At 36.3% G+C, this 15184-nt stretch overlaps 1 protein-coding gene across 1 annotated transcript in view; it reads right to left on the bottom strand.

The window, feature by feature from the left end:
- The window catches only part of LOC149804680 (adenylyltransferase and sulfurtransferase MOCS3-like), a 46086-nt gene that overhangs the window by 5682 nt on the left and 25220 nt on the right, over positions 1 to 15184 (bottom strand). Inside the window, exons 8-9 of the mRNA XM_089942969.1 lie at positions 3085 to 3147; positions 737 to 900 (exon numbers count right to left, since the gene is read on the bottom strand). Of these exons, the coding sequence (XP_089799095.1) occupies positions 737 to 900; positions 3085 to 3147 (227 nt within the window). The remainder of the gene's footprint in view (positions 1 to 736; positions 901 to 3084; positions 3148 to 15184) is intronic.

Here is a 15184-nt window from a genome sequence, read left to right as displayed (position 1 = left end):
TATGCCAGTGAAAGTGAGTACAAACAGGCATTTTTGAATTTCACATCAAATGTATGCCAGTGAAAGTGAGTACAACTGACAGCATGCATAGGAAATAACAAGTGATCATAAGGTTGTGCATGCACAACCAATCTTACACTTTTTCTGATTTACTTTCTCTATTTCCTCATCAAGAATACACATACCCCAATTTTAATATCTTAAAATTGTTATACTTGCTTTCTCTCCAAATATTTTCTAAGATTATACTTCATTTTAACAGTTTGTTTATTTTGTTATATTTTCTCTTGAAACCTGAACAAATTTTATTTGTTAACTGAAACCTTTATAATATGCTTGTTTAAAGTGGCATTATTTCCCCCCCACAAAAGTAGATATTTTCAAACTCTGCTGTCTTACTGTCATGAATGGCATGTCACAAAAAAGGATTCTACATGTATTTTTGACAGCCCTTTAATTGTGAAAATTTAGCATAAAAAATTTCCTCAATCATACATTTTAAAAAAATGTTGAAAAAAACAAACAACCTGATTTTCAAAAGTAGATATACATTCAGGTATCCAATGGTTCTTAATCTTTTTGGGTGTCAGCCTTGTGATCCACTGAATACTAAAAAACCACTTGGGAAGGAAATTTCAAATTATTAATGTTGATCTAAAAAAAACTATGTCAAACCAGTTTGGGTGTCATGACTCATGGATTAAGAACCATGATGTATGTGAAAAATGGAAAATACCTTATCGGTTGCCTTTGCTCCACAGAACTGTTCATAATCAATGAGCTTAGTAATGGATGGATTATCTCCACACACTGGACACTGAGGTTGTCTCCCCCTTAGTTTGATGGTCCGGAAGCTGCCATCAAGTGCATCAAATAATAGCATCTTCTGGGCATAGGAAGCTTGTGGACAGTTAAGGAAAATACATATCTTTAAGAACGTTAATCAAATAATTATTCTGTCCTGAAGTTTAGGTGTATCATCTATTGCCTGACATTTGAAAGGTGACTAATGTGATGACTGACACAGGAAATCGTACTGCACAATCCATTTGCTATGGCTAAATTACTACTACTTGTCTTAACTCAATACACATAAGAAATAAAGAATGAGGTAATAAATAAGCTACAATGTAAAATGAAAACAAAAATAAAAACAACATTACCTAGTCAATAAAAAGTTTTCGATTAATCATGAAAATATACACCATAATATTTTCAATGTCATTTGTAACAATCTGATGAACTTTCATGAAACTAAAACCCTCATTTTGATGTACAAATTAAACAAATCACACAGACAGCATGGCAAGAAGTACTTATTTTATGCAAGAGTAACACTTATGGACAAGGAGAAGTGATAATCTGACATACTGAATGGTTGAATGGATAAGGAGAAGTGATAACCATGTTTTCGATATACAGAAAGGCCAGTGAGAAGTGATAACCATGGATGATATATAGAAGGGATAAATAGTGGCGATAATCATGTATTTGATATACAGAAAGAACAATGAGAAGTGATACCATGTACTTGTTATACTGAATGAACAATGAGAAGTGATAACCATGTACTTGATATACTGATGGGACAATGAGAAGTGATAACCATGTATTTGATATACAGATGGGACAATGAGAAGTGATAACCATGTACTTGATATACTGAATGAACAATGAGAAGTGATAATCATGTATTCGATATACAGAACGGATAATAAGAAGTGATAACAATGTACTTATTAAAAGGTTAATTTTTACTAGCAAAAAGAATAAAAAGCAAAGGGTCTCATAGAAAAGTAAAAAATATAGTTATTTCAAAATTTAAATTAATTCAGCTTCTGAAGCTAGATATAAATGCCTGTATATTTGTCCATAATCTATAAAGTTTAAAACACGTATTTTTATTCCTAACCAAATGTATGACTTTTGTATATTCTGCTATATTAGCTATTTTCATCACCATTTCACTGCTATATTGCTATTTTTATCACCACTTCACTGTTATATTTGCTATTTTCATCACCATTTCACTGTTATATTAGCTATTTTCATCACCATTTCACTGTTATATTAGCTATTTTCATCACCATTTCACTGTTATATTAGCTATTTTCATCACCATTTCACTGCTATATTGCTATTTTCATCACCACTTCACTGTTATATTAGCTATTTTAATCACATATCGCCACTATATTAGGTACTTTCATCACCATATCACTGCTTTATTAGCTATTTTCATCAATATATCACCACTACATTAGCTATTTTCATCACCATATCTTTGTCTAAGAAAATATCCCATTTAAAAAAGTATAGTTGTCTAAAATTAAAATCTGTAATATATATTGCTAAAATGCTATGGCAATGTTGACATCTAAGTCACAGCCATGTTGACCTAAAATTAAATTTTATTTAACTTTATAAGTGTCTTGTACAGTGGAAACAAACTGTTTAACAGATGTTCTATTTTGTATTTGACCACCTAAAATATCTATCAATGATATTTTATCCTTTGATTTGACCCAGATATTTCTTTTTTGCCAGCTGTTTGCTATGTTGTATATAAAATTGAACATAGCCTGGTTTTTTTCATCAGTCTTAAATACCAAATGTAATTCTCGAGTTGAACATTTTCTCCAGTACTCACTGTTGCAGCTCCACAATTATATTTACATTTGTAAGCATCCTTTACATGATCTGGCATAGGTTCTCCAAAGCACAGATGTACATACAGTATTATGTTATTCAGGATCATTTTTAATCAAGCATTTATTTTTCTCATTTATATATTTTAATTTCTTTTATAAAAGTATTAAAATCATTACTAGTTATGTTAAACTGTGTTTGATCCATGTTACTGTTGGTTGATCCATATTACTGTTGGTTGATCCATGTTACTGTTGCTTGATCCATGTTACTGTTGGTTGAAGAGACCATGTGATATCTTTTGCATGCAAGATGACAGGTGGCATATGATGCTTGAATGTTACAATAATTACAGTGAAATCACCAGATCTGTATTGCCTTGAGTAATCATCTTTACATGTCATCTGTAACATTCTTTTTACAACAAAAAGATACGTCCTTGTCCTGCAAGAATCTTGATTGCTTCTAAAGCTTGCAGACAGCCAATTATGCCTGGAACTGTGAGAAAAAAAGTGAGAAATTTCATTATTTCAGAGGTATAACAAGTAGCATATAAAAAAAAATATTAGCCAGCAAATAATTTTAGTTGGCAAGTAAATTATAAATTCTCTGAAATTTTATTTATGCAGAATGTGTAGACAGGTCGTATTAAAATCTGCTCTAAGGTATAATATGAACTTGATGGAGTTTACTTTATTATGTCTGTCACATTTGAGCACATGAGATAGCAAATGAGGAGAAAGCAGTTTTTAAGTTCTCATTTTTCTGACACAGTAGGACTGCCATTCCTTAACAAGGGCACTGCAACTTAAGAAACACTTCCAGTTCTTGCAGTGTTAGCAGTTTCTGTGTATTAAATTTGACCTGATTGTCATATGTATTAGAGTAAGAGAGTCAGTGAGAGAGATAACACATGTATACCAGTATTACATGTGCAAACGTGTGTGCAACATTTCAAGTTGCAAATTACACTGGTCAACAGTGAAATCATTACTGACTTGAAAAGGCCCTAATCTGTAGTATTTTGGTGTGCCGAACACGAATATAACCGTGAAAAATTTGTATTGGCTCTCGTTTTGAAGATATTCATATACCTCATTTTCTATGTTTCACTGTGTAAATTTCTCCAGTAGGACTGCAGCAACATCCGGAATAATGATGTAACATTGCATAATACCATCATGCTCACATCATCCACAGTTGATTGCATCATTTTCTGATGCAATGCAATACTAATGCCATGCGGCTGCTGAAGTAAGTTGACGTCAGCAGTGTACTATACATGTGTAGGCCTATTATACTAATGCCAGGCGGCTGCTGAAGCTGACGTAAGCAGTGTACTATATAAAGCCCAATCAGATAGGTTCAGCATTTAAAATATTTTAGACGTTGTGTGAGACAGTTCAAGCTACTGTTACATAAAACTTATTATTTTATCCATTTACGTACAATAAAGAACAGTAATGCCTCGAAAGTGTGTTAATACCGCGGACAATTTTTGCTATATTTGTGGGGAAGTGACATTTGCCAACCAGAAGAAAAGTATCAATTCTCAAGTGAAGAAGGCATATCATCTTTACTTCGGATGCAAGGTTGGTGACCAAGACAAGCCTTGGGCTCCGCATATATGCTGTGCTACATGTACAACACAGCTTTCACAGTGGTTGAATTGCAAAAGGTCATCAATGCCGTTTGCAGTCCCAATGGTGTGGAGAGAGCCAAGCAACCACCTAAATGACTGTTACTTCTGCTTGGTTCCTCCTCTTTCCGGCGGAATAACGAAGCGAAAGAAGTCGAGAATAGTCTACCCAAACATTCCGTCTGCATTGAGACCAGTTCCACATGGTGAGGGACTTCCTATTCCAGAACCTCCAGCAGAATATTCTCTTGATTCATCTGACGAAGACAAAGGTGAGTCGACCTGTTCTTCTCCTGGTCCATCAGCATGCAGTGATCCAGATTTTCACTGTGGTGCATCATCAACCCCACACAGAATAACACAGGAAGAACTAAATGACCTGATTCGTGATTTGGACTCATCAAAGAACAAGGCAGAATTGCTAGGATCAAGACTCCAACAATGGAATCTTCTAGAAGAAGATGTCACAATTACTGCATATCGAAAGCGCCACCAGCAATTGGAGCCTTTCTTCAGAAAGGAAAGTAATCTGATATTCTGTTCCGATATTGAGGGCCTCATGAATGCTTTAAAAATCACTCATGACCCACAAGAATGGAGACTATTTGTGGACTCTTCGAAACTGAGTCTCAAGGCTGTGCTTTTGCACAATGGAAACATTCTTCCATCTATTCCAGTAGCGTATGCTGTCCACATGAAAGAGACATACGATAACTTAAGGCAGCTACTGAATTCCATTGAGTATAACAAGTACAGCTGGCACCTCTGTGGTGATTTGAAGGTAGTTGCCCTTTTAATGGGACTGCAGCAAGGATATACAAAATACATGTGTTTCTTATGCGAGTGGGATAGCCGAGCAAGGGAAATGCACTACATGAGGAAGGAATGGACTCACAGGCAGAATGTAGCCATTGGAGAGAAGAATATCCAACACTCAGCTCTGGTTGAGGCTCAGAAAATCTTGCTACCACCCCTTCACATCAAACTAGGTTTGATGAAGAACTTCGTGAAAGCCATTGACCGGACTTTGCCAGCATTCCGATACCTGCATGAAAAATTCCCTCGACTCAGCGAAGCAAAGATTAAAGAGGGAGTTTTTGTGGGTCCTCAGATTCGAGAGCTTTTCAAAGATGACCGGTTCAACAACTTGCTGGAAGGTGACGCGAAACAAGCATGGAATGCTTTTCGCCTAGTTTCTACAAACTTCCTCGGAAATGTTAGGGCAGAAAACTAGAAGGAACTAGTAGAAGACATGCTGATGAAGTATAAGAAACTTGGCTGCAATATGTCTCTAAAGATTCACTTCCTTCATTCCCATTTGGATTTCTTTCCTAGCAGCTGTGGTATTGTTAGTGATGAACACGGCGAACGTTTTCATCAAGATATCGCAACAATGGAACAAAGATACCAGGGAAAATGGTCCACTACAATGCTGGCTGACTACTGCTGGACACTCCTCAGAGATGCTCCCGAACAGCTGTACAAGAGACAGGCGAAGAAATCTAAGATGTAGTCAATGACTTGATTTTTTATAGGTAGGCTATTACAGTTGACCTTTTACTATTGGAATGCATTTCGTTATGTAAACATTAATTTCTTGCAGATTACAAAAAAACTAGAGCCAATTTTGCAATTTGACTGTCATATTCGTGTTCAGCACATAAAAATTGATAAGAATTGACTAATTTTATTTCAGTAACATGACTTTTGTAAAAATTTGTTGTCCAGTGTTATCAGATAGAATGTGTTAACAAATAACAAACACAATAAACAGAATGAGAAACTGTTATCCTCAAAATTTCATCCCATTCATGATCATCTTGGAACCAGAATGAACCAACAATGACTTAGCTGGCAATAACATAAGCAGTCTCCACAGACACTGAAAGCATTAGTTACTGTGTTTTACTATTTTTTTGTGGGTTACCAATTTGTATGGAATTTGTCCTGACTTAGACCACAAATTTATAAATGCAATTTAACCTGAGCCACATGTGATAAAGAAATGTAGCAAAAAACTCCCATACTGACCTGATACATTGCTGGTGATAAAAAAGCTCAGCAATGTTAATTCAATTTGATAATGAAATTTTATATTTTATATGTTTCATTTTAATCCCTTTAGAAAGCAAATTTTATAAAAGGATTATAAAGCATTTAAAATTATTCCCCTTCACATGTATACAGTATTTTATAACTGTTAGTTCCACTCACTGCCTAAATCAATGTGTTGTAAAATCCGCAAGGATAGAGAGAATGGGGCATAAAGTATTTACATGCTAGCTTTCTTGAAAATGAATGAAATAATCAAATTATCTATGAAAATTTACATTCATTTTTCATGTACATTGTTCCTTCATTTAGGCGAAACTGCAGTCAAATATATATGCATGAAATAACTGCATTTTATTGTCTGTAATTCTATGTTATTTAAGGTTTCAACAAAGAAGTGATCCATTTGAATAAATAAGCTTCATAATGTTACAAATAAATTAAAAGTTTAATTTCTAATTACAGGCATCAAACTTTCCTCTTGCTGAAGCCATGTCATTTTATTCATAAGTTTTTAATCCAAAGAAACAAGACAGTAAAAAAGTAGAACCATTACTTAAAGCACAAGTACTAATTTAACACTATGTATATACACTAATTACAAACAGTGCTTCATTGAATTTTGGACATTTCCACTGAATAAACACTGTGCACATCAAGACTCATAATACACAGAATTAAATGCCAGATAACTAATGTTGAAATTGTGGAATAACACAAGTCATGCTTTCTCAAAGCTATGGATAATTAGTTCTGATCTCACTGACACTTATGTCTGGATGATATAACATGAAATTAACCACTCTTAACACCATAAATGCTGGAATGTACTGATATATCAAATTTATTAACTGTGGACAGTAACCACTTGGCTAAGTTCTGGTGGCTGCATTGGCTCTATTAGATGCTGATCAGTAATAAAGAACATTGTGTAATGGATTGTTCATACAGATATTTGGTTTGTTCTCATACTGTCATTTTATTCATAAGTTTTTAACTGAAAGAAACAAGACAGTAAAAAAGTAGAACCATTACTTAAAGCACAAGTGCTAATTAAACACTATGTATATATACTAATTAAACACTATGTATATACACTAATTAAACACTAGGTATATACACTAATTACACTAGTACTGTTTTAACCACTGACCTATAAAATGCTGGCTGCCTTAAAAGTTACAAAACAATAAACAAAGGTTCTTTGAGGGACAGACACTCAGCTGTTGAAAAATAATTCCATAGAATTCAAGATATGACTATTTTTCTTCTATTGAATTCTTAGTGCTAAAACCATCTATGACATTCTTGAGTTGTAAGATTTTCAATTTAGCTACTGTGGAAGACATAAAGATTGGCATGATAAGTGGTTTTCTGGTGAAAACTTGATGTAGATATGACAATCCATTCAGGAGAAATTGTTTTATATATGTTCATTGTTACAGGCATATTTGAGGTAAGATTAGCGCTATTTTCATTTAGGACCAGCTAGATATCCTAATTAGTCTTCTGATGAAAAATCTATGTTGATATGAATTTTCTTTAGGAGGAATAGCAATAAAAAGACTTTCAAAATGGCTGCCATGGTGGCCACACTGGATGACAGATTTACACCATCTTCATTTAGGACCAACTAGGCATCATAAGAAATCTTCTGGTTAAAAACAATTTTGACATTACATAGCAGCAATAAGAATTTCAAGATAGTGACCGTTGTGACTATATTGGATATCAGACTGGCATAATTTTTATTTAAAACCAAAAACACTGTCCAGAAGGACTAACTTATTTAAAGACACTGTCCAGGAGGAGTAGCTACAGCAAGATTTTCAAGATGGCCATGGTGGTGGCCAAACTGGGTGTCTGAGTGGAACTAGTTTAATTCAGAACCAACTGGACATCATAATAAGTCTTCCAGTGAAAACCTCATTTCAGTATAACTTTCCATTGCATGTAACAAAATTTTCAAGGTGGCTGTTGTGGCAGCCATATTAGATGACACATCAGTACCAATTTCATTTATAACTAAGAAGTCATCATAAGAAATGTTCATGCTGAAATGACCATCCATTCAGTGGCTATATTCGATGTCTGGGTGGAGGCAGTTTCATTTAAGACAAACCAGACACCATGGGTCTTATGGTGAAAACCCCATAATTACATTACTTTCTGTTCAGGAAGAGTAGTGAAACAAAAGGTCTAAAACGCTGCATTCATGGCCATATCAGACCTAACATCAGCATCAGTTTCATTTAAGACTAACTGAACATTTGGATGAATGTTTGAGTAATTTTCATGACAATCCTCCAGGCAGTTTAGGATGGATATTGGATAATGGATGACAGATAACGGACTAGTCCATCCCATATGATTTTTTGGTCTATGACCAGTACAGCTAAAAAGGAAGACTCATTTCCACGATATAAAAGCTGAGGCAGTATAATGAGTTCCTAAAAGTTAGAAATTATTTTCACTTTCTTTTTCTTTGCTAAAATAAACTCTGCTGCAGAAGCAATTATCACAGACGACCACTAGAAGACAGACTAACTTGGCAGAAATCGGAGGCTGTGCGTAAACTTGGACTAACAACCAATAAAACCACAATTACAAGCATAGTTTATACAGCATTAATCTATTGCCATGGTGGAACACTGCTGTGTTAGAGGGGAATTATTTCTCAAGAATTATAGGTTACTGCATTTGTATGGGAAAAAATGAATTTTTTTTCAGATGGAAATTCTGCACAACCTTGGGAGTGCAGTATATCCATCCGACAAAACGAGTTCATATTTTCCCATACAAATGCAGTAACCTTTTTATTATATGCTCATTTCTTATTTTACCTGATGCTTAATTATATTAAAATACACTTCAAGAAACAAAGTAACTGAATGTATGCCATATTCCAAACTAAATACACAAGCGCAGATTCAACATTACACAACAACAACATTATTACTGTGCACATAACTCCGCCCAGATAAATTTGAACTAAGTTGCGGACTCGACATAACTTTTGAAAGAAAATGGCGTGTCTAGCTAAAAGTGAAATTTGGAGTCATACTGTGAATGAAAGCAAATTGCAACAACTTTTCCATTTGATCTGGAATGAATAGATTTTGGTATTTTTGTCGATTCTATGAAATTTCGTGATTATGGACTGGATTTATATGTGACAATTTCACATGAAATACAATGGATTGAAGAAGCGAGGAAGAAGCATGTCGCAATTATCAAAAAGACGCTAAGGAATTTAATGCTTGTTTCATTTTGAGTGCAGTAAGGAGGATGTAACTGAACTTATATTTGAAATTACAGTACAATTTCAAAATGTGTAATCAAGATTGAAAACCTATGACATGGCTCATGTAATTCAGATTTGCAGAATTAAGAAAGTACATTTTAAGGAAATTCAGGACGTAAAACTAAGTATATTTTTTTGCCATTCTTATTACCAGCTAAAGAAGACAGTTTATCCCTTGTCACTTGTATGTTATTTGTAATGACCCTTTCTGGCATCAACTGCATAGCTAACCTAAATCCAAAACATTGTATCAAAAAAATTGACACGGAATGTGCCAGTCCATGAAACATCTGCTTTACTTCATTTAGAAACAAATTTAATCAACCAAACTGTAAATCGCCTAATACGCGAGTGTACATGATTTGTTTACAAATCAAAAGTGCTGGTGTCTGTGTCTATTGTTTGTTTACAATAGAAAGTAGTTCTTTTATGCATGTGAATGCAATATGAAGGTGTGCAATATTGTAAAATATTGAATGATTCTGACAATGTAAAGTTAACAGAGAATAAAATAAGCATATAATAATCTATAGTCCTCACTCTTGCTGTTTTGTTCAGTTAACTGTCAGCATGCACCATTGACTTATAGGCACATCCTCTACTAATAATAGTGCTTCAGGTATGTGTACCTGGCCAAGTTATCAACAACAAGTGTGGCCTAATATTATATTCAGAGTCCTCCCCAGACTATGTCATGGCAGATATACAGTGTGACCCTGCTATAGCGTGCTCCATTATGACGTGAAGTCAGATATAACACGATCATTGTGTGGCTCCCGAAATTTCATTTACATGTATCTTTCTTGTGCACAAAAAAAAAAAAATCTTAAAAAGTATGAAAACAATGTAAAAAGTTGCTTATCATTTTGGGGAAGAGATCGCGTAAGAATAATACAAGTTGATCGTGGCTTGGCTCCTGAAATTTTATATGCATTTTTCTCGTACACAAAAAAGTATTTTCTTCTTCCTAAAAGTAAGAAGAAAAAAAAACGCATAAAAAGTTTATTCTGGGATCACATAGGTCTTCGCCAATGTTGCAAACTTGGATTGTTTATCCTTATTGGCTGCAAAACATACCATGTGGCTTTTTATTTATTGCCGACATTGTTGGCTGTTTAAACTTTCATATACGACCATTGGTTTGGAGTGCAGAAATTCAGAGACCCCATGAAAGGAAGCCACAAACTGGATATAAAATGCACTGAAATTTATCTATTGTTACATAAACAAATTCTTTGTCCATACTGACAAAACAGTGCATTGTTATATCATAATCCGCTTATGTTGACATCTAGCATGAGTTCTGTATGTTGTGAAATTTCCACTTTTTTGTTGTTGACATTTCTGGTAACGGAGATTAACCGGACAAGGCATTGTCTCATAATCTATCTTTGATCGGATTTTCGTCCGCTCACTAGTAATTAATATATTTACAAAGACTGACATTTGTTGTTGTTGTTGTTGTTGTGGGGTTTAACGCCATTTTTCAGCACACGATAGGCTATACATGGCGGCCAGTATTAATGGTGGAGGTAGAACCAGGGGAAACCCCCAGAAAGAACCACCAACCCACGAGAAGCTACTGGCAAGCTTTCTCACATACCCACATTGGCTGAATCTGAGACTCGAACCGGCGACTGACATTTGTATGTGGATGGTAAGTAAAATTCCTCTTCTTTTCACTCAGAATTAAATCCTTCAGAACACTCACGTTTTCTGTGATAATCCCTGTCATCAGAACACCTGCGTCTCTATTGTCCGTTGACCCTTTGTTAATTTTCAGATGCATGTGTGGAAGGCAGCATCATGCTGCTACCACAAATGTTAAAAAAAAATACATCTTACTTATTGGTTTATTCAGTAGGCATGGAGGGACAGATACTAGAATAGTCTAAACGATGGCCATATCCTTTTTAAAATGTACCCAGATAAGATAGTTTGCTGAGATTTCAAAGGAAACAGATTACCTTTGAAGCACCGACTGTTATGAAAACGTACTCAGCAAATGGCAAAAATACCAGTCTCAATCATGCAATACAATTATTTGATGTTGCCGCCACAATAAGAAATGGTCATTTGTTTGGTTCTCCAAAGCTGCCCTTTAGCACTGACTTCTATAGTGCATGCACCCTTCATCAAAGAAAGCTGATGACAATCTTTCAATAACAGCAAAGAACTTTCAGCTAACTGACTTGGTTGCATATAACACGGTCTGGTATATAATGCGGTCTGGTTTTATGGCTCCCAACTACCATGTTATAGCAGGGTCACACTGTATTGTTTTGATTTTGGAAGCCCAACTGCTGTTTCATAGTTCCAGTATGCCGAAATCACATCTGCAGTGCCCTAATTTTGGGCAAAGTGATATTTTTAAATGCCGGGGGAGTCAACAATTAAAGGGATGTAACTTTCATTTATATCAGTATGGAGAACAAAAATATTGTTACATATCTGCTTACCTTAATTTTTTCTTCAATGTACCAGAATCATGCATATGTTATTTTGGCTAATTAAAAATCTCACACTGCTCAATTAATTATGCTCCATTTCAATGCCTGTCAAGGAACTTCTACCAAGATTATGTATAGCCAGACAAGAATCAACTACCATGTAAAATTCCCAACAGTGAAAATGACAGTAACATATGGTATCAGCCAATGTTGTTGCTGTGTTGGTTGCATCTATATACTCCTACAACGATTGGGGAATCACAAAGACTTGTAGAGACATTATTGCTCCTTGATTCAACACTGCTGAGGTATGCATTTTTTTAAAATCCAGATCTGCTTAAGATCATCATTTCATTTACCAGTATGTAAAATCAAATAAGATTTAAGATATGTGCAACAATTTCCATGTGAATATCAGACAGGTGCCAAGTAGGTACAGAGTTTGCTTTATTTATCAGTAATATCAGACAGGAGTCACATCGGTACAAATATAACCTTGTTTATCAGTAATATCAGACAGATTCCAAGTAAGTACAGAGGTTGCACTGATTATCAGTAATATCAGACAGATGCCAAGTACCGGTAGGTACATAGTTTGCAATGTTTATCAGTAATATCAGACAGATTCCAAGTAAGTACAGAGTTGGCACTGTTTCTCAGTAATATCAGACAGATTCCAAGTAAGTACAGAGTTTGCAATTTTTATCAGTAATCTCAGACAGATTCCAAGTAGGTACATAGTTTGCACTGTTTATCAGTAACAACAGACAGATGCCATGTAGGTAGTGGTTAATACAGCAGTTGAGACTCCATCATATAGGTACTAGTTAATAGGTTAGTTGGGACTCCATCAGATTGGTACTGGTCAATAGGCAAGCTAGAACTCAGTCAGATAGGTACTGGTTAATAGGCAAGCTAGAACTAAATCAGAAAGGTACTGGCCAATAGGCAAGCTAGAACTCAAATCAGACAGGTACTGGTCAATAGGCAAGCTAGAACTCAATCAGATAGGTACTGGTTAATAGTTTAGTTAAGACTTAGATCAGTTCAGTTGGCATCCGTTAGTCTTGAGAGACGATGGAACTGCGCCCATGAGAGATGTCCCAGTTGGTGGTTGTGCAGCGTCTGCTGTGGCTATGTAGTCCAATGCGGGAGTGGCAGTTCCTGCTGAACTTGAAGGTTGCGTCTTGTGTTGGCTGGGGCTGCTTCTTCTTCCTCTGTGATCGCCTTTCATCAGCTAGCAAGCATAGCTTGTCCTCTCCGGCTTTCAGACCAGTGATCAGAGCATGTCGCCAGCTTGATCTGTCTAGAGCGAGCTCTTCCCAGGTGTTGACATCGATATCAAGGGCTTTCATGTCGTGCTTGCAGACATCACTGAAGCGGAGATGTGGCCATCTGATCGACCTGTTGCCAGAGGCGAGTTCCGAATAAAAAATGTCTTTGGGGATCCATCCGTCATTCATCCGATGTACATGGCCTAGCCATCTGATGCGACACTGGCAGAGGAGTGTGATCATGCTGGGAATCTTGGCACGCTTGAGCACCTCATTGTTTGTTACTCGATCAATCCAGGTGATCCTGAGTATGTGTCGGAGGCATCGCATGTGAAAGCTGCTCAGTCTTTTCTCTTGTGAGGCGTGCAGAGTCCAGGTTTCACTGGCGTACATGAGAGTGCTTAGCACGCAGGCATGGTACACGGTGATCTTAGTGTTCAGGGTCAGCATGCTGTTGTTCCACTCTCTGTGACAACCTGGAGAGAGTTGTTGATGCCTTTCCAATCCACTTGTTGAGCTCAGCATCGAGCGAGAGGTTGTTGATGATGGTAGAGCCGAGGTACATGAACTGACTCACTACCTCAAGTTCGTAGTTGTTGATGATGATGCTTGGGGGGGGTCCACGTCCTGAACCATCATGTTTGTTTTCTTTAGGCTTATGGTTAACCCAAACTCATCGCATGATTTAACAAAGCGGGCCATCAGACGCTGTGACTTGGATAGGTACTGGTTAATAGGTTAGTTGGGATTCCATCAGACAGGTACTGATTAATAGGTTAATTCTAATTCAGTCAGATAGGTACTGGTTAATGGATTAGTTGGAACCTAATTAGATATGTATGAACAGCATGTTCTCCATTCTCAGCGAGAGGCACCTTCTCTGGCTTGGCCATGTCAAGAGAATGGACCCAGGCTGCATTCCCAAGGACCTGTTATATGGGGAGTTAGCAGAAGGTGCATGACCAACTGGACGAATACATCTATGCTACAAAACAAGTTTGCAAGAGGGATATGAAGACGGCAAACATCAATGTCAACGACTGGGAGGGCTGTGCAAACAACCATTCCAGCTGGTGTCTAGCTGTCAGGCAGGGAGTTAAAAATGCAGAGGAAGACAGAAAAATAAAACAAGCTGAAAAGAGAGCTAGAAAGAAGGATAAACAAAAGCTTACTTTGGAGCTATGCCATCATTTCCCGTAGACAGATGGATGCCAATAACAATAACAATAAATTAGATATGTACTAGTTAATAAGTTAGTTGGGACTCCATCAGATAGGTACAGGTTAATGGGTTAGTTGGGACTTAATTAGACAGGTACTGGTTAATAGATCCCTGACCCAGAACACTGAATTATTGGTCCCTAATATAACTGTGGTACACCGTAGTATGTATTGTTTTATGGTCAGAAATACCTCAGTACAAAATATTTTATGGTACCCAGCTCTAATGTGTGTACATACATACATACATACATACATACATATATATATGTATGCCATTTTTCAGCACCAGATAGGCTATACATGGCGGCTAGTATAAATGGTGGAAGAACCTGGGAAAACCCCAGAAAGAACCACAGACCCACGAGAGGCCACTGGCAAGCTTTCTCACATACCCACATTGGCTGAACCCAAGACTCAAATCCACAAAAACAGAGGTGAGATGGCAATAATCCGTTATGGTGAGCATTCTAGACCACACAGGGCCCCTGAAAGTTTTATTTTCTATCTATGTATGCCAAAAAGTTTTACATGTACTTTATGAGTCAGAAAGCTGTGTTTATACAAGTTACAAAAATCCTCTAATGTTTTCTGA

This window comes from Sinohyriopsis cumingii, chromosome 2, assembly GCF_028554795.1.
Source record: "Sinohyriopsis cumingii isolate HCF-2022 chromosome 2, ASM2855479v2, whole genome shotgun sequence".
In the NCBI taxonomy this organism is placed as follows: Eukaryota; Metazoa; Mollusca; class Bivalvia; order Unionida; family Unionidae; genus Sinohyriopsis; species Sinohyriopsis cumingii.
Note: the sequence above shows the minus strand (reverse complement) of the source record. Positions and strands in the feature narration are given on the sequence as shown.